Source organism: Prunus avium, chromosome 5 (assembly GCF_965620075.1).
Source record: "Prunus avium chromosome 5, drPruAviu1.hap1.1, whole genome shotgun sequence".
Taxonomy (NCBI): Eukaryota; Viridiplantae; Streptophyta; class Magnoliopsida; order Rosales; family Rosaceae; genus Prunus; species Prunus avium.
The window spans coordinates 20,867,553-20,893,349 of NC_142288.1; the positions used below are offsets into that span (position 1 = coordinate 20,867,553).

The window sequence follows — 25,797 nt, forward strand, 5'->3', positions numbered from 1 at the left end:
CTAGGAGCTCCTAAATCTGAGGAGAGAGAAAGGACTCTTAGTGGCTCCCTATAATTAAATGCTGTTTTACTTTAATGCTATTTTAAGTATTTATTTAATGTCAACTATTTATTATTATTATTTTATATAAAGAGGAAGCATTTATGCTAAACTAAAAAAAGAAATAAATCATTTATGATTCTCTAAACTAGAGAGCATGGTTGGAGTTGAAATTTTATAAGGAGCTCCTAAAATAGCTTTCTAGTGTTTTTAGCTAAATTTTAACTAAAAAATAAGGAGCATGATTGTGGATGCTCTTAGAGCTTTACTCTATAGGGTGAGAAGGCCTTTAGCTAGCATCCGCACTGTTTATGTTTTTTCCATTATAGCCGCCCAATACTGAATAATGAAGAAAACCATATTATTATTGCTGCTTAAAATTCAAGATTGTTGCTTCTCAGGTTGTGTATGGATTCTTGCATGGCACTTAAAGTTAATTACCAGAGCCGGTTATGGGTTTTCTTTTTTTTGGTCTAAATCATGAGGTGGTCCTGGATGGGCCCCAACTATGGGTGGCACCTTTAAGCCTTAACCACAACGCAGACTAATCCCCACTCACACCGGTTATGGGTTTTCTTTGGTCCAGGGTAAATTATCAATTAATTAATTTTATTAAAATTATAATAATTTACAAAAAGATAAAGAAGAACACTTTGAGGCCCGTTAAAACCTTATTATATGGATGGAGCTTCTGTAGGAGAAATTATACAATAGTACAGTACTACCACGTGGCACTTGACAGGTGGTAGTACGCACCTATAAGACGACGACATATGGACAACAACTCCAACAAAGATAATTAACGTTTTGTTTTATATCAACGTTAACGTCACCGTCCATGAAATGAAACTTCCCCATCTTTATCCATCACCAGCGGCTTCCATTTCTGCAAGATTCATTTGACTCCTTGAGGAGTGGCTATGTTGGTGCTGGTGCCATCAGATTTTCATAAACCCTCTTAATTTCTTCTCCGTTTTTTTTATTTCATAAAATTTTAAGAAATTATTTTCTTCCCCCAGTTTGTTCTTGGGTGTTAGTAAAGGAAAACATTGAATTTCTTTTTCTTTCCAGGCAAACGGGGGTTAATTTTAGGATCTTTGCTTCGAATTTGTTCTTGAGTCCATCGTCTTTTGCAATTGCTTGGGTTGGTGTTTGTTAAATGGTAGGCTCAAACAATATGGGTTGCGATTTTATGCGTGTATAATTAAAAATCTAAAATAAATTTTTATGATGTTTTTTATGTTGAAAGAAATTATGAGAGTTAATGGTTTTTTGAGAGATCCCAGTGGGTTGAACGAAAAACTCCATAGCCATGGCTTCTCGAGAGATCCAAAGACGGACGAAAGCTATGCAATATTTGAGGCAAAAAAGACAGACCATAGAAGCATCCAGACCAACATTAAACGGACGTTAGTTCCGCTTTTTTTCAGTAGTTGTTATCTAAGTGTCACCATATTATAGGTGCGTACTACCACCTGGCAAGTGCCACGTGGTAATACTGTACTATTGTATAATTTCTCCTTCTGTAGGTGGGGATTATCTTGGTGGGGGTAAAAATCTTTGTAGGTGACAATTATTGATGATGTAGACTTTAGTTCATGTTATTTAAATATGCATCACGTGATTAATTGATAAGACGTTGTTTATAGACTGAAAGCCTTCAAAGGTTTCAGATCAAGATTTGCTGCATAATTGAAATTTAAAAAATAAAAAAATAAAAAGCCACACAAAAGAATCCAACGTTGCAAATATAATATATTTAATAAACTAGCCACTTGCAATTAGAAAATAGTAATAGCCATGTTGTTGTTGTTTCACAAATAGATCAATATACTGGCCTTCAACCTGCCTTTCTCAACAAATAGATCAATATAAAGATCTAATTACAATATGGTGCATTTTTGCTCACCACTTTAACCATAGGTGTACCCTCACCATCCTCCTCAATGCTTGACACGTGTCCATAAACATAACAATAGTTAACTTTTGCTTTGTATTTATGGAATCATAGTTATGTCTATGGACACGTGTCAAGCATTGAGGAGGGTGGTGAGGGTACACCTATGGTTAAAGTGGTGAGCAAAAATGTTCCATAATATAGGTATATATTAAAGGTGCATGGGCTGGTGTCATCGGATCTGAATAAAGTGTGAGTCGAAAGCTTAAGCCATTATTAATTACATGAAAATTCCCACTAAGCATATAAATTATAATATTAATAGCACATTAGTATTAATAATAATCTTTTTTTAATTTTTAGTGAAAGCGATAATATTTTATTAAAAGAGGATAATAACAAGTACAAAAACTGGACTATGGATTAAGTGAGTGTCTATACACCAATGGGCTCAGTCGTTGGACTAACTAAGTAGCCTTATCGCTCACTAAGTAGTATTAATAATAATCTTAAGATAAGAAGAAGCACCTATTTGTTGTTTTGCAATAGGTAAGTAGTATACGTTACGTTGTTTATTGTACCTGTCAATTTTGATAGGCAAAGTGCAATTTGGTGCCTTACATTTAGAGCCAGAATGTTACGCAAGTAGGCACCATCGCTGTCCAGCCAAATAAAAATATACTCAAGGAAATACGACCTTTCGCAGCCACCCTGTAGGTGGTGAGTAATTCTTGATGCGTTATTTTTTTTTGGGGGTTTCATGATCCTCTGGGATTTGGTAAATCATACACAAAACCCACCTACTGACTCACAAGACTGAAATTAATTAACTAAATCAAGACGTGATGATTTTTTTTTTGGGTTTCATGATCCTCTGGGATTTGGTAAATCATACACAAAACCCACCTACTAACTCACAAGACTGAAATTAATTAACTAAATCAAGACATGATGACCCACAAATTGAAAGAGCATGGCAAATTGTTCATGTCATGTGGTTGAGTTTAAGTTCCAACTGTGAAGTTTGCTTCATCATGTGTCGTAATATAATTTATTTGACATTCAACTTTGATGGCTGGAAGGACAGTGACAGGATTTTCTGAATGCTCATTTTTATCGTTCCCCCTCCCTCATCATTTTCTTGCTTCTCAAACACAAATGGTCATCAAAGCCAGAGCCAATCTCCAACTATCCCTTTTGGGCCAGAATGCGAAAAAGACCAATTAAATTATGAAATACAAATTTAAGAATTGTCTTGCTTGATTTAGAGTTTTATTTATGAGTGGTGCTAAACGAACTCTAAAATTAACTGAGTACACCTATCATCTAAGTACACCCCCTAGCTAATATTTTCATCAAAATATAAACTTAACTATGTACACCCTATTTAAGTACCAAAAATACCCCTAGTAAACCCTAATACACTCTATCACACAACCCTAATACTATGTATAACTCTTCAACATCACACATATCTATAATTAATTTCCCAATAAGCACCCATGTTCATGTTATAATTCTGAATATCGTAATAAATATTTCTCCAGGGGATATCTACTATGACCTACCATTTTTAAGGACACAAAATTATGGATTTTTAAATCCCAGCAATATCTTTCTGTGTCTAAAGAAATTCTATGTAAAACCACTATAAAAGAACAGTTGGTAGTTCCATATGGCACTTGCCGCTAGTCCAAGAAAGTTACAAATTTACTAGGACCAGTTACTTCACATTTTGATGTTGCTTGGCTTCATCCACAATGTGTTTCAGACCGGAGACTTGCTCAATGTTGTGGTCATTCTTTTGGAATTTTTCATTCTCTTTTATTCCAGCCATCCTACTTGCAAATATGCAATTGCGCCTCTGTCAGTGCTCACTGGTCTGTTTATTGTATGAAAACTTCTCTACGTTTGATTAGTGTTGAATATGGTGAGTAGGGTGTACTTATTAAAATTATATTTTTTTTTTCACAATTTAATATATCCTTTCTAGTCATTTTATATTAGGATAAATTAGTAATTCAATAAGTAGTTTGGTAGTATGGTGTACTCAATTAATTTTAGGGTTCATTTAGCAGCACTCTTTATTTATTTATTTAATACAAGCGATATTAGGGGAAGAGGAAAATCAGACTTGGGAGCAAAAACTCTGAGACAGAGAGAGAGAGAGATGCGTATAGGTACGGGAGAGAGTCGTGTATTACACAGAAAGATCGGATCTTTATGAATCGTTTTGGGGCATAATTGTAATTTTGAGAATAATAGCAAATGGGTAGAACACATAAAATAATATTAAGTGGCTGCACTTGCACAGGGTGGTATTGGATTGGATTGGATGCATGCAGTGCAGAGCCCAAATTTATTTCTTTTTCTTTTTCTTTTCTTTTGTCGGAGGGGCCAAATCAACTCAGGAATCATTGTTTGTACTATTTTTATATTTCAATTTATAATTATGAGAGTGATTCGGATTCACTCATTGTAATATTATTCTCATTAATTTTGTTCCTTTGTATTTCCTTGCAAGTTGCTTTAACAATAATGATGTGACTTTTGGGTAGAAAAATAATGGTGTGACATGTTTTTACCCCGTTTTCCTGCCAATATAATGTCATCATTTTCTTCGCCAAAAGGCATAAAGGACATGTGACATGTAGTCGATAAGATCCAAACCGATTCATGTGCATAAAACCCCCACCAATTATTTTTTTTGGGTATATACGCTCAGGCCACCAATGATGCAATATTTTGATAAAAAACGAACAGATATGCAATAAAATAGTAATAAAAAAGATGGTGATGATATGCTTGCTGCCATTCCCAAAATGGAAATATAAAAAATACAAACGTATACTTACAATGAAAATGGGATTTATGGACCAGCAAATAGTGAAAGAGGAGGAGGCAATTTTCTTTTTTCTTTATTTTCAAGCTTTTTTAAAAAGACTTCTTTCTTGCGTTTACTTTACAGGCATATGATTTTTTAACTATCGATCAGTGGAAGGTGGTTCTTTTCTGGTAATTGATAACTGGATTTTTTTTAATTTTTTTTAGCAGAGATAAGTGGAAGTTTGGCACAATTGTCTTAAGGGTAAAGTCATTACGATTATTTTAGATTATTTCATCTCCAAGTGGCTCATTAAGACTCTCGGAAGTACTGTCATTATGAGGGCTTTCTTATAATTACCAAACCAAACCAAACCTTGGTCTTCTGACAAATATGACAAAGGTTAGCAGCCTTTTTTTTGGGGTCGAAGGTTAGCAGCCTCTATTTTTTTGAGTCAAAGGTTGGCAGCCTTTTCGTATAAAAGTCTCATTTGGACAGATTTTTGTGTATGACCCAAAAATGAAGAAGCTTTTTGTGTGTGGTTGAATTCGAAAGTGTAAAGCTCAAGCGCTAATCAAGTTAATTAATATAATTTGTTCGGCCTATTATACAATCTGTCTTATGACATGAACCATTTAGGTCGTCATTGAAAAATCGTCCTTGCAAATTTTCACTCAAGTCGCAAAGCGTTTAGCTATCTAATTGTGGCCAAATGAATAGACGAACGCAATGTTTTCGATAACAAGAAAATTTTCACAATAATAATCACGTGGCAAAACTATTTTCGATTTGGTAGGCATAGGTACAGATTGTATTGTGCCTAGTGGCATGTATGACATAGTTAGGTAGCTAGGTAGACCAATTCAACATGAAATTGGGGATTAGGGATGAACACGCACAGCTAGAAAGGTGGAGTCTGGAGATGGAAGGGAAATAGAGCAGATATCTGTATGATTCAGTTAAACAAAGGAGAGAGAGAGAGAGAGAGAGAGAGGGAGTGTATGGTAGCGAAAATTCACATTTACAGTTAAATCAATTCAATTTGAAGAGATCTTCAATCCGTTTAAATTTGGAAGGAATGAGGCCGGAAGGGGCAGTGAGAGATAAATAGAACTACCTTAACATTATATATCAGATTTTTTTACTGTAAGAACTTTCGGGCTCGATCATTAGTATATAGGTCTATTGTGTGGTATTTATAGGTAAACCCGTAATGTTAATGAAAATGATGGTAGTTGGACTGGGTACTCCATAATAGGTGGACCCTAAGTTATATTATGTTGTTGGTTCCTAAGTTATTAGGCTTGACACTTGTTTACCACTCAGGTTGTGTATGGATTCTTGTATGGCTCTTAAAGTTACATGATGGTTGGCACAATTCTTCTTTCCATGAATGGAGTTTCTGTAGGTGACAAAAGCAGGTAGGTTGGCTGGGGATACAGATCCTTTTGGTTGACAATTATTGATGTTATTTAAATGTGCATCACGTGATTAATTGATGATGTACACTTAAAGTTCAGGTTTGCTGCATAATTGAAAGAAGAAAAAACCACACAAAAGAATCCAACGTTACAAATATAATATATTTAATAAACTAGCCACTTGCAATTACAAAATAGTAAGGAAAATGCTAGGGAGACTAACTTGGGATACCAACTTGTGTACCAACTCTCTAATAGAGTGTGGGACCTATTATATTGGTGAGCTCCACCTCTATTAGAGAGTTAGTACACAAATTGGTCTCCCTAGCATGACCCAGATGGTAATAGCCATGTTGTTGTTGTTTTAAAGGTACATGGTTGTCGGATCTTAAAAAAGCATGAGTCGAAAGCTAAGCCATTATTAATTACATGAATATTCCCACTAAGCATATAAATTATAATATTAATAGCACATTAGTACTAATAATAATCTTAAGATAAGAAGATGCGTCCATTTGTTGTTTTGCAATAGGTAGGTAGTAGTACTATTTTCTCGTTTCACACTAAAATTCTCATGTTTTCTTGAAGCATTGCACCATATATAAGTACGTGGAATTCATTATTTATAATCAGTCATATATATTTTTTATTTTTTATTTTTGTGAGAGTTCGATTATTTTTTTATTGGTATAAGTCTAGAGATCATTTGTAGGGACGTTTTTTCCCCTGATACGTTACTTAGTTTATTGTACCTGTCAATTTTGATAGGCAGAGTGCAATTTGGTGCCTAACATCTAGAGCCAGAATGTTATGCAAGTAGGCACCATCGCTGTCCAGCCAAAGAAAAATATACTCAAGGAAATTCGCAGCCGCGTTGTTAGCGGTGGTGAGTAATTATTGGATAGGAATTGCCCAATCTTGATGATATTTTTTTGTTTTTTTGTTTTTGTTTCATGATCCTGTGGGATTTGGACAAGACTGAAATTAATTAACTAAATCAAGACATGATGACCCACAATTTGAAAGAGCATGGCAAATTGTTCATGTCATGTGGTTGAGGTCAAGTTCCAACAGTGAAGTTTGCTTCATCATGTGTCGTAATATAATTATTTGACATTCAACTTTGATGGCTCCCCCACAACCCACGCCCCCCTCATCATTTTCTTGCTTCTCAAACACTGAAATGGCCATCAAAGCCAGAGCCAATCTCCAACCATCCCTTTTGGGCCAGAATGCAAAAAAGACCAATTAAATTAAGAAATACAAATTTAAGAATCATCTTGCATTATTTAGAGTTTTATTTATTTATTTAATACAAGCGATATTAGGGGAAGGGGGAAATCAGACTTGGGACCTCGGATGTAGTTTTGGATCACAGAGCACAGCATCCTAGCAACAAGGAGGAAATGAAAGGAAAACCTAATCAGAAGCTTAGCAAAATGACCATATTGAATTATCAAGAAAACTCAAAAACAAATTTATAGATGATTAATTTGTCACAACATCATTCTTTTATCAAACTACATTCAAGAAAAGGGGTTGACCAATGCCAGCTTCCCCTTGCTACTTCCACTGGAGCTTTTCTGCCTGGTGTAATAAAGGCAAACAAGTTCCAGTAGAAGTAGCAAAAGGAAGCATAAAGCATTGGAGAGACTAAGCTAGGTAAGAGAAACTACAAAAGGACACTTATTGCAAGAACCCTAAAAAAAATTGGCTGACTTTGTCAAGCTCAAAAGATTCTGGTTTTTTACAAGTTGTACAGCTTTGATAAGGTATGAGAACTCCAAACACCGTCTCTCTGAGATGAGTCACTGCCCTTTGTATAGTTAGAGAAGCAAACTTCATGTATACTAACTTTATCAGTCAGCTGCCCAACAACCTAACCTTGAACCAAAATTACCTAGGGTAGAAAGCAGGGTTCAGATTCTACAATCCACAGGTAAATCAAGATTACTTCACATCAAGGGTCCATTTTGAAGACCTTATTCCCCCAATCTACACCCACTGTACATGCTTGGACACCAGAAAATATACATGCATAAGAACCAGCTTACTCAGGTAAATGGTTCATCCATTTTGACCGGTAGCTTTTCGCCCTTTCAGGAGCTACAATCTCGAGAGCACCCAGTACACACTTGTGGTACGAAAAATCTTCTTCTGTCCTGTCTATTCGTACCAACATAAAGCAACGTGCATTCTCATGCTTCGGGTGTTGCCCAACCTATAAAAGATGAGAAAGAAAAGCATCATGGAACTGTATAGGGGCAAAAGGATGGAATAATTTATTCATATCTTATGTAGAAATTATGCTAACAACGGCCATGTATTTATCAAATAATTTCTGTCTGAGTTGCCTTCTTTTAAGTCTTATCCATTGGTGCTTAAGATGCATTGCCTGGAAAATGTCAATGCTCTGAATCTTTCCATTTAAGAACCGCCAACAGATAATTGTATTTGGTGAGCAATGTTCGCATTATCAAGCAATTAATATCCGTAAGATTGGCTAGACATACATATGGACATTTAAATCTAGTTGAACGCTCAAAGCAGACCAAAAAATAATGTTTCTTTTTCCAAGTACCTTGCACCATGAAACAAATGTATAGACAAATTCAAACTTAAGGTTCATACCAAATCAATGATACTTTTCTTTTTTCAATATAATGTACCTTTATGTCTTGAACTCCACTTCCCATCTTATCAACTTTGTGAGGATGAAAATGTAATGCCATCTTCAAGATTGACTTGTCCCCTTCAGTTAAACTTTCATTGATGTCATACCTACATCACACAAAATACATACATATGAGCAACTCCACTTTTTTCCTTCTTTCATTTGAAACCGCTGGATTCCATATAATTCAGTGTTAATATGAGGTATGCTCTTAAAGATTGCAAGTTGGCAAACAACTTCATGGGGGTTAACTTACTTGCGCAAAATACGCTTCAATGTCTGAGACCACTTCTGAATATCGTTGATAGTCAAATACTTTCTTATGACTGATTTGAAGACGCTCTCTGACTTCTCAAGCCCAATAGATGTTACATCACATTTGTCTAGTGTATTGTTCCAAGCTTTAGACGTTTCAAATGCATTCTCGCTACTGGAACTAATTTGGCTGCCCAGTAGGTCGTAAGGATTCAATGGCTTTGATAGATTGAGCCCCTGATGATAAAGGAAGGGTTTGAGAAATATAAGACAAAGTATCCATATGAAGAAATTGATAACAATCCAAACATATTTAAAAAATAGATTGATACAGAGAAAGTGCTAAATTAGATAGTATGTTGCTTTATCATATTAAAGCAAATTGGGGACTAAAATATAACTTAAAAATGAAGATTATTAACATGAACACTCAACAAAGCATGCCATCAAGGCCTCAATATAAGATGTTTAGCATCACTGGGAAATAGAAAATTAAGGCATCAAACTAAATTACTGAAACCTTTAATTTCAACCATAGTTAAAACTCTAGAAGTTTGGATAACTTCACAAAGTCCAAAAAAGCAATGCATAATTCATAAGTCATCATTAAAATGCGAAGAATGGACGTGAAAATAAAGCTAGGTGTCACTTTAACAAGGCATATGGTTTTATAAATCAAGGATTCTGATTGGAATAATAGACAAGAAATTTAGGGATTAACAAACGGTTTTCAAGATGTGATTATACTGTGTAATAAATAGCTCAAAATTATACCCTATTATCCTCTGCTTTTCTTGAACCCAGGCCAGAAATACAAAAAAAAAAAAAATTAAAAAAAGTTCCTCAAGACGCCTTAGTTGGCAGAGCTACTTGATTTTTCACAATTAATTATAGCATAAAAATAGTAAGAACAGTCTAAAATCTACCTCCTTAGAATATAATATGTCGAACTGTCTGCCAGTCCCTGAAGGAGGAGTATTTCCCCATGCCAATGCTTCCAAACTCCCATGAAGTTCATCCACAACTCCACCCTTGGCAGCTTTTATAAAGCAAGCACCAGGACTCTACACGAAATTCCAGAATGATTCCATGAATTATATGGCTAAAAGTGGCCTTATTTAAACAAAATCAAAAATTACATAGATGAATAAAAATAAGCATGATACTAACTGAAAAACACGCTTGCACGAATGGCGAGGATACAGATGCGTGTCCTTTCTGTTGGGCAATGCCTTTGGCATTTAACCCAACAAACTCGCCGGTTGCTGACAAACAATCAGCTACAAGAATCAAATGTTGAGGAAGTATGTCCTTTCCAATGTCATTGGCTGCGGTCTCTAAATTCTGCACTTGAAAATGCATTAAAGTAATCAATATATGAACATATCCCATTAAATGTTTCCAAAGGAAAGCAAATAAACAGAGGAAACTCACATTGAGAAAATATTTCCACCCAGCATCTATTCCATACGCTATGCAATAATCATGGACATTATCTGGATGACTTCGTGACCAATCAATCAAATCCATAATCTGGAGACAGTTATCCATAAGCATACTCCAAAGCCTTCTCCTGCCAGTCTTTCCCGACATAGAAACCCTTAAGTAGAGTTCACCAGAAGAACCATGAATCTTTTTTGATACCCTGGGGTGATCATTCCATAAAATATCCACCTTTTTCACCTCCAGGAATCCTAAGGAACAAAAAGAATGAGCACAACCACAAGAAGGGCATGTCTGTACATAGTATGTTTAAGAAATTCTAGACTATATCCTCACCAATTTCTTCAAGATTCAACCATATAATGTCCACACAAAAAGTACTGCAGTTGCTAAAAAAAATTATACAGAACGGCTATGCTTTGAAGATAGCTCTATTTTCTCCAAGAGCCTAAATGTTTCAAATATAACCCAAGCTTTAAGTGATGCATGCCCCAGAATGGCCTCAAATTTTTTAAAAGGATTTTGGATTACTTTTTTTCCTATGAAAATTTTCTAGAGGCAAAGGCATTTCCTGTCATTTTCAACTACAAATGATGCATTTAGAGAAATATAACTAAATTCATGCAAGTTATCAAGTATGAAAATATGTAAATGTAAAGCAGGATGAAGAGGATCCTTGGTGCACAGCCAACCTTTAACAACTGTTCCAAGAAGGAAAGGTATCACCAAGTCTCGAGCTATATCCAGCTGTTCAGAAGAATTTTTGGAGTTTTCTGGCATAGTGACAGTGATGCAAAATGTATCGTCATCTCCATTACATGTCTGAGCTGCAGAACAACCCCTGCACCATTTATTGGCCAAGTTAAATGGGCCAGTGAAGCTCCATGAGATGGATTCAGTTTTAAGACATAGAAATTGCACTAGTATCGTTACAAATAGGTGTGGCTAATTCAACTCCAGATCATGCCTAGATTAGGTATCTTGAGAAGTATTGGTTTCTGCCTAATGTGAGGCAAGATGGAGAGGGCATGCTGCTTATGGCCAATGGATAATGATGGGACAACATTGTGCACACCATAAATTGATGTTCCATGATAGGATCTTAATCTCCATTGAAGGTTACTTTAATTGAATGCCTTTATTTGGGGACATTACTAAAGAATCCTTTCAAGGTTCCAGTAGTGCTAGATGTGTGAGCATATGTTCAGATCACTTATTGTCATACACTATTGTATAAAACAGCTTAGATAGCATTAAACTTTATGGTACTTGGCAGAAAAATGTTATCTTAACAAATTTCAGAACATGCATGAAGAAAAATAAAGAAAACACAAAAATGCAATTTGGGATGAGATTATATCACATATCTTTCTTTTCACATCAGATAAATTACCTCTTTGAAAATGGCAAAAAGAAGTTATCCTAACTGAAATTTAGAATCATTCATAATTCTATTTAGTGGTTCCAGCTAGTCAGAGGATTGTCAGGGGCTTGCATCATCTGAAGATATCATTGATTGGTACAAAAGTCATACAACCATTAAATGAGGACGGCATTTGTCTTCAGGAAATGTGTGCATCCTAGTATCTCAAATCTAAGCAGTAACACAGAAGGAATCCATATAAAAACTGTAAATGCCACCCAGTTGTAAAAGCAAGTAAAAGACCTAGAAAATCAACAGCTTACTTGCTTGTAATCAGCAAACTGCGAAGAACAACTTTTAATTCAGGTCTGGCTGAATTGCACCTTGCATAAAGGGAATCAACAACGGAATGCACCTTCAGCCTCCTTTTCCTCACAATTTCCTGAATGGAAACAATGTTATACCACATAATGGAGCAAGTAAAAACTGAACAATGTTATGCATTACAGTTTATACTACCTTGCATATATGAAAGTGGGTAACCCATGGGCTGAAACGCTTTTGGCTATTACTTTGTGAGGAGAAGCTGATAAACACATAATACAGCAGTTAAAAAAAGTAAAATATTATATATATATATATATAAACAAAACCAAACAGAAAAGGAGAAGCAAAAAAAAAAAAGCAGATGGAAATGAGTGGTTTCTAACATTATCATGACAGTAGAAACAATGTCGGAAAATGTCAGTCCCTCCAAATGATTCTTAACTTCTAAGGCTCCATACTCAAAACCATGCCTCCGTCTTCCAAGCTTCTCAGATAAAAATAGAGACATAGTTTGCTTAGCACTACTTTTCTTTGAACCACATTCCAAGATGTTCTGTACAATTAAATCAGCTCAGAAAAGTCAGGTATTTCCAATGACAGTACAGTTGAATCAGTGTTGATTAATTGTCATTTTCTAAGCATGGTTGTATTATGTAACTAAAAATAACATACTCCGGGAAAAAAAAAATTAAAGCAATTAATAAACTAACTGTTGAAAAAGAGAAGGGATAGAATAATTTGCTTCAGAAAAGGAGACCTAACTGTTGTCTTTCTCCTAGTGTATGCAGATCATTTATTTGTTCACTGTCCAGTAGCTTATAATTGTGGTTTTTATTATTCAAAGAGACTGGAAGGAGTTGGGTAATTCCAGAAGTCCCATTCATTGCTTAGTGAATGTTTTGTTGCTTTTGGTAGAGGTAAGAAGGCTAGTGTGTTGTGGGGTTGCTGCAGGATGGCTGTTTTGTGGGTGATACGGATGGAGAAGAACAGGAGGATTTTTTTTGGTTTTTTTGACAAATATAAGGGGGAAGGGGGTAGAAGAGCTTTGGGAGAGAGCAAGGTTGTTGTCGTCTCTTTGTTCTTCAGTGTCAACAGAGTTCAGGGATCTAACATTCTTTTCTATTTTGCTAAACTGGAAGGCTGCTATAGGATAACTTGGTTGTTTTAGTTTTTGGTTGTCATTCTCTTGTATAGAGCTGCTCTTTGATTCTTGGTGGATTTCTTGTTCACCCACTTTATGTACTTTTGTTTGAATAAATTTTGTTTCTTCTCAAAAGAAAAAAAAAAAAAAAAAAAAAGGATACATATACGCATAAGGGGGGAGGAAGCACCTTCAGATTTAGCAATGGAGAAGTTTCAAGAAGACTAACTGGTTGATCTAAAGCACTGTATGCAGCTTCAGACAGGGCACAAGCAGACAATGAGCCGACAGGTTGGCCACCTATACCATCACAAGCAGTAGTACTCTTGGCATATGAGGTACTGGTGCTATCTGATTTGTCCATATCAATATCATAGGAGAACTGAACAAGCTGGTTCCCATATGCATTTCTCACCGTTCCATCATAAGCAGTGTACAAATCCCGCATTAAAAACATTAGCTTTCGAGTCAAAGTCCCTGGAAGATCAGCATTACCACTAAAAGAACTATCTCGACTTGTAACGGAATGAACAAAACATTCTAACGGATTTAAGCCTGTCAAGAAAGAGCTTTTAACCACGGCAGATGGGATGTAGGACTCAACACATTCATAAGTTCCCTCAACCTTCTGAATTAAACTGCATGCCTTTTGATTATTCCATGCAGCACATGAGAGCTGGTTCGGAATTCTGAATGATAATGGAATCAGTGAGTGTTGCAAACCAAGGCACATACTGTGCTGAACTAATTTCTGCAAATTACCCTTGCTTCCAGCCTTAAGCATAGTCAGCAAAGAGTTGTCCTTACCAGCATATTTGTGTGCTAAACTTTGAATATCCCGAAAAATGTGTTTGAAAGCATCATGAACAACCTGACTAAGGGCAGCAGATTTCTGCTTCTCATGACAAAAGTATTCTGCATCAAAAGTCAGAGGACTTCGATTCTCTTCTGCACATCCCATGAGAAATTCCTGACAATTATCCACCAACAACTGTTTAAATATACACGCCTGCTCCGCTTCTTGCAACCCACATAAGATTTCCTCCATCAAATTATTCCTTGAACCTGAGTCAGAAGCAAGGTACAGGTCCGCGAGAGAGACACTCAAGCCCCTCATCGACAACCACTCACAAAGAACTTCCTGAGCAGCAAACAAGAAGTCAAGTACCTGACCCTGGAAATGATTAACAAGGCTCTGAAATAGATTGCCACCTGTGTCTCGCAACCAAGAAGAACCTTCAGAAGATAACAGCTCCCCATTTTTAATATAAACACCATCTGAAGCAAAATCGTAATCAAAATCTGAAGGTAGGAGCATGCTGAATACTTGCTTTCCAGTCCAAGCATGGCTATTAAGTGAGGGTGCTTTAATAACTGCTGGTGATGGCAGTACATCCCAGCAGAACATTTCCAACTGTTGCATTTCAAGTAGATTCAAGAGAGTGCCATCCTCCATGATCAAATGGGCCGCAGTTAAGCTATCCTGACTAAGTGAGAGCAGGTTCCTACCACTCTGCCCATTAATCAATTGCTTATCTAAAGCAACAAGCTCTCGAAGCTCAACTCTGGCATCATTTGATTGAGGAATATAACCATGAAGGCAATCACCATCAAAATCACCACGAAAAGGAGAGCAACAGAGTGGGTTTATTGATACAACAGAGGTTATTGGAAGGATCTTGACGGATAAAGCTATTAGGGAGTGTTGATGTATTGATGGAGGCCTATTTATCAGCACGATATCTCCATCACTCAAAGGCCGGTAAATAGTATCTCCCATCTGCAATTCATCTGTTCGGCGTACCCAAACCAGACTACCTTTTCTACGCACATGCATCTCGCCTTTCACCATAAGGCGTAGATTGCAGGAGGCATCCAACTTTTCGATATTCCATCTGTTCAGATTCTCAGAAATCTGCAGCCTCTCTGCAATTTGACATGGTATGCCAATTTCACTGAGCTTGATGTTTGGATCACCAACAACAACTGTGCGGAAACAGTGGTCACTTCGCTTCCCTAGAACAACATCTTTGATCCATCTCAAGCCAGACGTTTTTGAAGGATCGTCTTTAATATTTTTTTGCTGAGCAGAAATAAAATCTTTGCTTGGTTTTTCTGAGTTTAGCTGCATGTTAGAAGTATGACCATAAGCAAGAACAGTTTTGCCTTATCTACACAAACACAGGGAAAGAAAGAAAAAAACTGAGTTGCTTGCCTTGGAAATTTTCAGGCAGTCCAAAACACGAGAACCCAACTCATTAGCTACACCTTTGAAATCAACAAGCTTTCTATAAGCCCTGGTCCGTTCATCCTACAAATTCATACAAGCAGACATAAGAGGAAAGCAAAAACAAAAGTCGTGAATAATTTGGTAATATATTAACTAAATCAACAAAGACAAGTACAGATGTGAAAAAGACTCACAAACATCAACCGCTGCCCATTAGAAAAAGAATGCATAACTTCTGTCACACGATGACAATTTGGAGTTACAAGGAAAGAACCCATAGAAAGTGAGTTTGTCTTTGGTACAATCTTTTCAATGAATTTTGGATCAACATCCTTCAACAAATAATGAACCTGAAAGCCAGAAAGAGAGCATCATGTTTATAAAATATCTGTATAAGAACTACAAAGTGCGACACTAATGTTACGCCCATCTGCTTGATATTAAAAAAAAATGGTACTCTAGAGAGAGAGAGAGAGAGAGAGAGAGAGAAACTTGAACAAGTATGGTTTGGAAATGAATGAAGAGAAAAGGTAAAAAACTGAAATACTCTATTTGGTTTGCAACATCTTTTAACTAAATGATTAGATGCTGTGTTAATATCAAGTGCAAAGTTGAAGTCTTGAAGCACCATTATTGAATAACCACTAGCAACAGTGTGACCATTACAAAGAGAACAAAAATTATTTCTGGAATTTGTAATCTGGAGATAGATTGGTATGTTTACTTCAGAGGTTCTTATGGTAACAACTGTGGTATAACATTTAGTTAAGATGCAGATCTCCCATCAATTTGATTTTAAACCTACATTGCTTGCTTAAGCATTCCAGAGAAAAAATGACCTTGGGTTTTTATTTCTTACAAGGAATAATATCTTAAGGAAGAGAACCTGATATAATAACAAACAAGTCAAGAACTTGATAATTCTGTATCCTAACGGTATACCTAAATGCTCTAAAATATACTCCACCAAACAAAGATGTAGGCGTGCGTGCATGCATTACATACATTTATGTAGGTTTACATAGGTACACATCATGCAAATGCATGCATCCAACTGATTTCGGAGTTTGATGAATTAAAGAAGAAAACAAAATCTGAATTTAAAGAAACTTTATGATTGAAACAACATAAAAATATGCACATCAATGTTATTTTATAAGGTCATCCAATTAATACATGCATGTATAAAAAGGCCAAGATACCTGAGCGTGAGATAGAACTCTTTTGTTTGGTTTCATGCAACTTTCATCTTGCTGTGCATCTTTTGGAATAAAGTCCCAATAGTCAGCAGGTAATATTCCATTTGCTTCCGCAATTATTGCACTTCTTTTAAAGAGTTCCCTCGTAGAAACTTTGAATTTCATTCTTGGATAGTTTATCGAACTTCCCTATTAATGGAAAAGTTCAATGAAACTACAATGGTGCAGAAAGAAATTTAACTAAAAGAGACAAGCAAACTCACAATACAATATTTGCAACCCTTGAGCTTCCTATGACCAACTACAGAACCAGCACCCTGATACATGCATAATAGGAGATAATAAATAAGTGATTAAATAAATACTATCAACAACAAGCAGACAACAGGCACTCTTGCATAGCTTAGAGTAAATTTCATATTACAACAGCATATATCAACATTTATGATATGTAGCCATGTCACCTCTGAATGGTGTTTTCAAACGTATCATGATACATTTTCCAACATTTTTTTGTTCATAAGAAATCCCCTTTAACCTTGAGTAATTTCAACAAACTCCACAACAATATTCAAAAGTAACCAAAAAAATCGCCTTTAACCATTTAACTATTAAGGAATATAAATTGCCACAAATGTTCAATAGGGCTAAATTACAAGTCACATTTATTCAACAATCTCAAGGATCAACACAAAGAGTGCGGTAACTGACCTTGGCCCTTAGATTTTGCCTGATAGATTTACATCCTGGGCAAATCTTGTTTAAAATTTGGGCAACTTCTGAAAGATAATAGGGATGGAGAATTGTGCATGGAAACTTGATATCCCCAAAATGACCTAGAAATTAGAATAATTGATCAAAACCAATTCCAATGCTGGTAACAAAGATGACTCATCAGGAACTATGTTAAATGTCCATCCACACCTTCACAGCATTTTAATTTTTCAGCACCACAAGTAGAGCACTGAAAAGATGGATTCGGAAGTCCCAACTTAGGATCAGTGACCTCGGTGACTGCATCAATTTGTTTAACAGATATATTCTCCTGTTACAGAATTACAATATTAAAAAAAATTATCTGATATAGCAAATGCATCACGCTGTATTTGAACTATGAAACTAATAACCCCTTCACACTTATACTGATTGACGCATATTAATGACATGCTAAAATGTTCAAAAACAACATTCCAGAAGTAGAATCCGTACATTAAGAATGCCTATGAATATGAATAATGCTGGACAACATAAAAATGGAAGTTGAAGGCATCATATAATAAGAGTTTCACTGTCAATGCAGCTTAATGAGATGATAACATAGTTCAGAGGCTTTCCACAATGTCCTTATTGTAATTAAAGTAAAGACATACTATTTATGGGCTGTAATCCTATGATCAGAACCGTTCAGGTTTTCGGTTCTCTTTCAAATATTATGCATGCAAAAAGTCAAATAAATCAGAAACTGTTTAGTGATTTGATTATCCACTTTTTTGTTTCAGTTTTATCTAACGAACTGCGTTTGTTTGCACATTTTAGATGACCAAACAACTTCCGATCAAGTGTAGAAAGAACAAAAAAACAAGCTTATAATCTTAAAACAAAATACAATATTTTTGGAAAAGGGTTTGTCATCAAGTTAAGTTGTATTCATACTCTATTTGGTGTCCAAAGTATGTTTGTCATCAAGTTAAGTTGTATTCATACTCTTATTTAATGCCTTCAACTTTCGTTTTAATGTAATAATCCTGCTTGTGGAAGAATAGATGTGTGTGTGCGTGTCAATTTTCTTCCTATATATTTTCTCTTTTCAGACCAACAAAAGAAAATACATCTAAGGAAGCACTCAAGATAGGGAAAAATGCTTACTATATCTTCCTGAGTTGAAACATTTAGATGTATGCCAGTTATGAGACCAGATGGCACTCCTTCTTCTTCATACAATTCATTGTCCATGGGGCTTGATTAACTTTATAATTACAAAAAAGAAAGTTGTGAACCTGCATAGATAGCCAAGAGCGTTAAACAAAGACAAGTAGATAAGAAAAAGAAAATGTAAATAACCATAAAATTTTACTAATAAGGAAAAAAGGCTTAATGTGGAAATGCACAGAAATCCCCCCAAATCCCCTTTGTCCCTAACTCTGTATTCCAGTACTTCTACACATAGTTTAGGTAATAACAGTGTGTTCATTCACAAGTCAACCGGATTTGGGGGGGGGAAGTAATATGCCTTTATCTTTAACTGTGTGTTACATACATAATAAAGTATCAAAAGACAAGCTTTTCGAGAAATAAAGGCTGATGTCAACAAACAGGCGCTTCAGTGGTCTACACACCATGTATTTCACAATTTGAAAAAAGATTTTCAATGCTACTGTTTTGCACCTAGGATATATAGATATAGCAGTAATTAGAGAAAGTATAACCAGCATTCTAGGAAAATGATGATGGCAATGATCCAATTTGGAATTATCCTGTAAGAAACGTATATGTGGGAAACATATAGCAATGCTTAAAACAGGTAATAAGAGAACATCAATAAATAATTTGGTCTGCTTTGCAGACACATTCCTATTAGGGGGGAAACAAGTTGCACAGACAAATTAAATTGGATAGCATCCATGTCAGACACGAAATTGAATAGAATCCTATATAATGCACTGAAAAAAGAAAAAACAAGAAAAGAGAAATAACGGCTGCCATGCAAATATATTCTTTTAAAACACCATGCTTATGAGTTCATGGCTCATGAGCAACATTTAGCATTACATCATCAATGCATAGATGCTAATTTTAAAAAAATTGCAAGGCACTCAAACTCCTAGACATGTCCAAGTCCAGCACTACACAATGTGTCATGGAAAACTCAAAAAACGAAAAACACGTGGAATTAGTAGCAAACTCAGATAATCAGTTGGATAACAACTGCAACCACCAATGAACCGACACAACGCACATCCTGCTTTAGTAACCAAACCATAATAAATAAACTATTGATCAGATAAAAGACAGATCATGCATAAAATTCTATTTTTAATATGTTCAGAAGAATGCATTACAAAAACCATGACACCGTTAGAATTGTAAGGATCATTGTAACCTCACGAAACATTACCCCGAAGAAAAAATAATAATTGATCAGAACATTGACCGCATACGATCATTAACCTATAAGCAATAGCAGAACAGAATACCTTGCTTTCAGTAGCTTATATGTATTAGGCACCAGTGACTGTATCACAAATCCAGCAACCAGTGACTGTATTAGGCACCCTAAAATCTAGCATTCTATCAATGAATCTTAAAAAGAATCTGAACTTGGCTATCAAATAGGGTTGGTTTTCCCTACTTTTTGAATCTGACTCTGAATGTGCAGTGTCTCTCTACTAACCCTGATCATCCTCTCAAAAGCTTGCTCATGAGATGTAGGGAGATGATGAGAAACAATGATTTCAAGCTAAGCCACATATACACGAAGAGAGAGAGAGAGAGAGAGAGAGAGAGAGAGAGAGAGAGAGAGAGAGAGAGAGAGAGAAGTTGTGTTGCTGAAAGTTTAGCCACTCTTGGCCTAAGCATGAATTTGGGATGCGCTATATTGGATTCTCCTCCTAGATAGATAGGAAAACTCTTGTTTGAGGATATGTGTAGGGTGCTTAGACCAGAATAGTTAAATTTTTCTTTTGTTTGGGCTTTGGCCCTCCTTAGTACCAAACAACAACAACAATTTTTTTACAAATAACATAAGATTTCAATCCACATTGTGCCAAGGTTCATTGTTTTCCCCCTCCCCCATGATCAAACACAACATGCAGAGCACCAAAGGAAAATTTCCAATGCACATTGCCAAAACCATTAAATTCCACACAAAAAACCCATAACCCATGATGTAGAAAAGGCAAGAGAGCACCTAAATCACCCCAAAGAAAAAATAATCAGACTTGTATAAAAGAAGAAGAAGAAGAAAAAACCAACAAAGTTGATAAGATAAACAGACTGGCACTAAAAAACCATGAAAAAGAACATGATCATCCACAGACAAACATGTAGCAGCAATCCCGCAATAAACCATGAACACAACTCTAAAAAGTTTCAAAATTTTCACCGGCTTCTTCTGGTAAAGAATGTGGTCTTTATATTTCAGCTGAGGCGCCTCAGTTGGGGCGAGTGAAGCAGAGAGAGGGCAAGCAAAACTGAACCCAATGGTTTGCTCTGGAACTCAAGAAGGCACCAAAGAAAGCTGTGCCAACAGAGCCAAGAGCAAAAAAGGCAAGAAAGCGATGCAGGGGAGAGGACGAAAAACGCTTAGCTTACTCTATTCAGAAACGCCGCCGGTTCGCTTCAACCAACCAAAAGACACAACGCCGAGTTCAAGGACTTGAAGGAGACCGAGGCCGACTGAGAGGTTTTTGGCTTTCTGTCAGATAACAAGCCCAACGTTTTCTCAGTGAATTACCACACTGACCATGTTCTTTTATAAACCACTATGCTCCACTATCTGACAGCAAAGACCCGTCGGAAATTACCATTTAAAGTCAATTTGTTTTGGGCCAAATTCCTTAGAAGGTGAGGATTTAGATTGCATAGTAAACTTGAGTTTAGTTTATTTTTAATTTGAAGTCAGGGTATTATGAATTTAAGAGTTTCTCGCAATGGCATGATTTAGGGTTTAAGGTTTAGGGTTTAGTAGCATAACTCGAATTTTGAGCCTGACTTTTGGAAGTGGATCACCCGCTATAGGTTTTCTTTTATTAATAACGGTTTTCCCTTTTTTATGTCGGATTTCGCATTTGAAAGTTTTCGGTTTCTGAACAAGCGTCCGACTCTTTTCACGGAGTCAATTAGGCATGTATCGCATGTCTAACACACATAGTCAAGTGCGGCATGTGTTTTGAAGTGAATATATTTTCTTGACAAAGATTATCGAATGTGTTTGGCATATTGTGTTGGACAATTGTAGACAAAAATGTGGAGTGTCACTGCTTTTTTCTTCTTCTTGCGAATTCAATATTGCCCTAGAGGCCAAAAAGAATCTCTTATCTAGTGTGTAGTTACAAAATAAAAGATAAGAATACTTTAAGGTCAAATAATAACCAAGAAAAATATTGTTAATGACATTAAAAACATAAATTTAATTAATGTTAAATTGGAAAAGACACAAAATAATTACCAAGTTTTTATTTAAATGTTATTCCTCTTGTTTGGTTGAGCTTATAGTATCATGCCACTATCTATGCCTTTTGATGTGAGGAGTAAATTCACTTCTCAATATGCTCAATATGAACCATCCAATTGAGCCAACGTGACTCAACTATTAGCTAGAGTTGACAATTATTATACTGTTTAATTTAAGTGTTGTCCTAATCCATGACAGAAAAGGCAGCACCTCACCTATCACAATTGCCATACGAAGGCTGCTACAATTTACAATTGCATCCATAGTTAATATTTTCCTGGCATTATGAAATATGAATACTCAAAACATCAAAGTTTGATCCATGTTGCTAAATGAAGCATGGAACCATCGATTTTTCCTTTTGCTGGTAGATAAATAATCGAAGTTTTTTATTTATTTATTTATAGAATAGCGATAGTGTTTTATTGAGGGAGGATAAATAATTAGTGCAAAAATCGGACTACGTCATTGAGAATTAGATATACATGAGAGCTCAGTTGTCGGTCTAATTAGGTAATCTTACCCTCTCAACCATAAACGGGAAAAGAAACATTGCCTGCCATCGATAGATTACCCCCATTCCCATGTTGAATAAAACAACAGTGTATCACAAGTTCCCACCACATTTTTATCATGACACAAGACACATTAATTATTGTAAAGAATTTATTGTGTCAACATTGAATGCTCATATTGAATAGAAATAAATGAAATTAAATCATTTAAAACTAAATTCAATGCATTGCAACCAACTTATTGAAGAAATCTTGTGATACCCAAAAAATAAAAAATAGAATAACAATATGGTATAAATAAAATAATCAGCATTTGTGTTTAAAAATAATTTTAAAATGCTTCTTATTTGTTTAAAAATAATGACAATGAAATAGGATGCATGTTATAGAAGTTTGGTAGATTTGTAATTTGCAACACAGGAAAGGGCAACTCTGGTTGATTTAGGTCGTATGCCACGGGAGTTAAAACTTAAAAGACAATAGTCAGAGGGCAAAGACGTCAATGCACGTGGCAGTGAGGTTCCACGCCATCAGTGGGCCCCGGCAGTACTTTCGTCATAAATTAGATTTTTTTTTTTAAAGCATACTTTTGCGATGAAAGTTGGCTTCTGAAACTGAAAGGGCCCCTTCGACCAAAATAAAATAAAATAGAAACTGAAAGGGCCCCACACGCACGTTTTATATTGCAACTCCATCCTAGAAGACATTGAAAATCTAAATAATAAAAAAAAGAATTCAGTAATAAAAAATTAATAAAAATATTTATGGAGAAGTATTAATGACAGTTGGAAACGGTGGTCAGGGCTTCATAATGACCCAACAGAAGAAGGTTGAGACGGCCAACAAGGAAAATAACGAAAGTTAGCCACGTGGCGATCATGCAGTGGTTACAGATATAAAGAGGAATCCTGAGGGCTCAGGTAGGTGCAAAGCAGATAATCTTCTCTGCTATAATTGGCAAGGCCTTTTTAGAATTTTGTCAGACAATTATAGAGGGTAGATTTTATTAGAAAAGCAAAATATAGAAAAAAGAAAGAGACATGAAATTGAAAGATTTGTTTGTCGATACTTTTTGTTCTTTTTGTGAGCAGATTTGTGCGAACTGTTGAGATGCTTCTTGTTAATTAGGTCAGTTTTAATGAATTGCACATCATATTTGGAATTTATTTACCATCAAATATTGTGAAATACTTTATTTCGCATGAACATTACTCAAGTTGGTTAGAGCGAATATACTTCTCATTGTGCACTCGACTTCGAATTCCCCTCCTTATAGTTTATATTATATTAAAATAGAATATCATTTATATCAAACAAAACAAAGAAACTTTATTTGACTTCCTTTTTTGGTTAAATTTGCCTTTCTTATTTATTTATTTTTGAAACAAAGGGATAGTATTTATTGAAGAAATGGTGTCAAATGAATTGTACATTCCTAATTAGTCTAAGTCAACTATTTGATTCTACAAGATTATACGCTCATAATTACATTCCTAGAATGGTTTCCTAGACTTTGTATATATATATTCTTCCTATTGTTATACATTGGGATATCAATGAAATATTATTTCGCCCAATCTGAGATGGTATCCGAGCATTCGATCATGACTGTCTCTTGACCTAACCCTAGCAATCACTTCCGCAACAGCAGTCGTCATACAAACCCATCACTAACCTTCGCTCCAAACATTGAATGTTCTCACGACATGGCCATCTAAATGTTGAGGTTCACATTGATCTACATATGGATTCTTTACCTTTGTGGGAGGCAATCTAGTCTTTTGGAGAAGTAAAAAAACAGAAAGTAGTGTCAATATCAAGTGCTGAAGCAAAATATCAAAGTATGGCACATGAAGTATGTGAGCTACCCTGGATAAGGAATTTGTTGGGGGAATTTGGGTTCAAACCCAAACATGACATGCAACTGAATTGTGACAACAAAGCCGCAATAGACATCGCACATAATCCAGTGCAACATGATGGAACCAAGCATGTTGAAGTTGACAGACATTTCATCAAGGAGAAACTCGAGGCAAAGATTATTGAGGTACCATTTGTTAAATCTAAAGATCAACTTGCAGATATCTTTACTAAAGCAGTCACATGCTTGAGAAATACAACATAGTACAAAGCCACAAAAGTGTTGAAATGGGTACAACATCTCCACAAAATGAATTGATCTCGAGAGAATTAGGCCAAAATTTGCCATATTATTTCTTGGCACTAATGGTTTATAACTAAAATATGTTTTTATGTGATACTGCTAGTATGTCACGGCCCGACTTAAGAGTAAAGAATATTCCTAAACTAGGTTGTGAACCATACCATAATTATAAGAATAAAATCCAACAATCATGATATGAAGAGAAATAGATACACAAAGAATACAAATTTACTTAATAAAACATAATTAGAGCCGCAATACCTCGGAATTAAATATACACTAAGATTAAGAAGATGAAGAAATTTTTTTTGAAGAACGTCCCAAAATGTACCATGCATATAAACTTGAGAAGGTAGGGCCAAGGATGTCTACATTTGTTTGGACCAAATAAAAAAGATGTCTATATATGTAATGTGTTGTACGGTTTAGTGCTGTGGAAAGCTGTGCACGCACCAAGAAGAACATGGAAGACGTCAAGGATCTATTTTGTTGTTTCAAAAGTGCCAAACTTTTCTTCTTCTGCTTTTTTGGTTTTAAAAAGAAGTGCCAAACTTGGTTGGCATACAACCCTCTCACTTACCAAACATGCACGGGGGAACATAAGGACACAAATATGACAAGAGACCAAATTGTGTTAGTTTGGCCTCATACAAAATATTTGTTAAATGGCACAATTCACATGCTTACCTTATTTTGATAGGGCTAATTTTTGTAATTTGCTAAGTGAATTTTGTGCCAATCAATGAGAATGACATAATATGAACATGATGCATCATCTTAACAAATTAATTATGAGTTTAGCGATATATTTATTTCTAAAATTGAACGTGTCAGTTTTATATATTCTTGTGACTTGTTTGTCCTCATTTCAAAATTGTCATCCTAACTTAGATGCAATTGCATAATAGGGAGCCAATTAACCCCAACTTGTAGCTTTGCTGGGTTGCCCTTTCAACATCCTTCTTTTCCTAACTTCATCTTCATGTGCCTCCATATTCACCAAATAAAATTGGCGATGATTAGTCATTCCCCCAAGTGCCACAAAGAAATCAAGGAGTTTCACTATTATGTCTAATATAAGGGCCTAAATTATAATTTAAAAAACCCTCCATGAAATGGACTTTAGAAACAC

At 35.6% G+C, this 25,797-nt stretch overlaps 1 protein-coding gene across 4 annotated transcripts; it reads right to left on the bottom strand.

The window, feature by feature from the left end:
- Window positions 1-7,414: 7,414 nt before the first annotated feature.
- NRPD1A (nuclear RNA polymerase D1A) lies at window positions 7,415-21,268 on the bottom strand. Of its 4 annotated transcripts, none has more exons than XM_021948001.2 (20): window positions 20,916-21,268; window positions 18,680-18,810; window positions 17,738-17,858; window positions 17,525-17,649; window positions 17,077-17,130; window positions 16,817-17,002; window positions 15,809-15,964; window positions 15,600-15,695; window positions 13,575-15,509; window positions 12,627-12,796; window positions 12,436-12,502; window positions 12,240-12,358; window positions 11,246-11,394; window positions 10,545-10,804; window positions 10,281-10,454; window positions 10,037-10,174; window positions 9,112-9,347; window positions 8,851-8,962; window positions 8,236-8,402; window positions 7,415-7,570 (listed from the first exon to the last, which is right to left on the bottom strand). In XM_021948001.2, exons 2-20 carry the CDS (start codon window positions 18,764-18,766, stop codon window positions 7,483-7,485), a joined length of 4,440 nt encoding a protein of 1,479 aa, XP_021803693.1. In that variant the 5' UTR covers window positions 18,767-18,810; window positions 20,916-21,268; the 3' UTR covers window positions 7,415-7,482. The 4 variants fall into 4 exon arrangements, with proteins under 4 accessions (XP_021803693.1, XP_021803707.1, XP_021803700.1 ...); XM_021948015.2 differs by having other exon boundaries at window positions 21,125-21,266; XM_021948008.2 differs by lacking the exon at window positions 20,916-21,268 and adding an exon at window positions 20,008-20,861.
- Between the last annotated feature and the right edge of the window lie 4,529 nt (window positions 21,269-25,797).

Coding starts and splice junctions, on each gene's coding strand:
- NRPD1A (XM_021948001.2), bottom strand. CDS start 18,766: ATGGACAATGAATTGTATGAAGAAGAAGGAGTGCCATCTGGTCTCATA. Junction 12,797..13,574: donor CTCCATTGCTAAATCTGAAG/GTGCTTCCTCCC, acceptor TTAATTGTACAG/AACATCTTGGAATGTGGTTC. Junction 9,348..10,036: donor ACATATTATATTCTAAGGAG/GTAGATTTTAGA, acceptor CTTTATCATCAG/GGGCTCAATCTATCAAAGCC.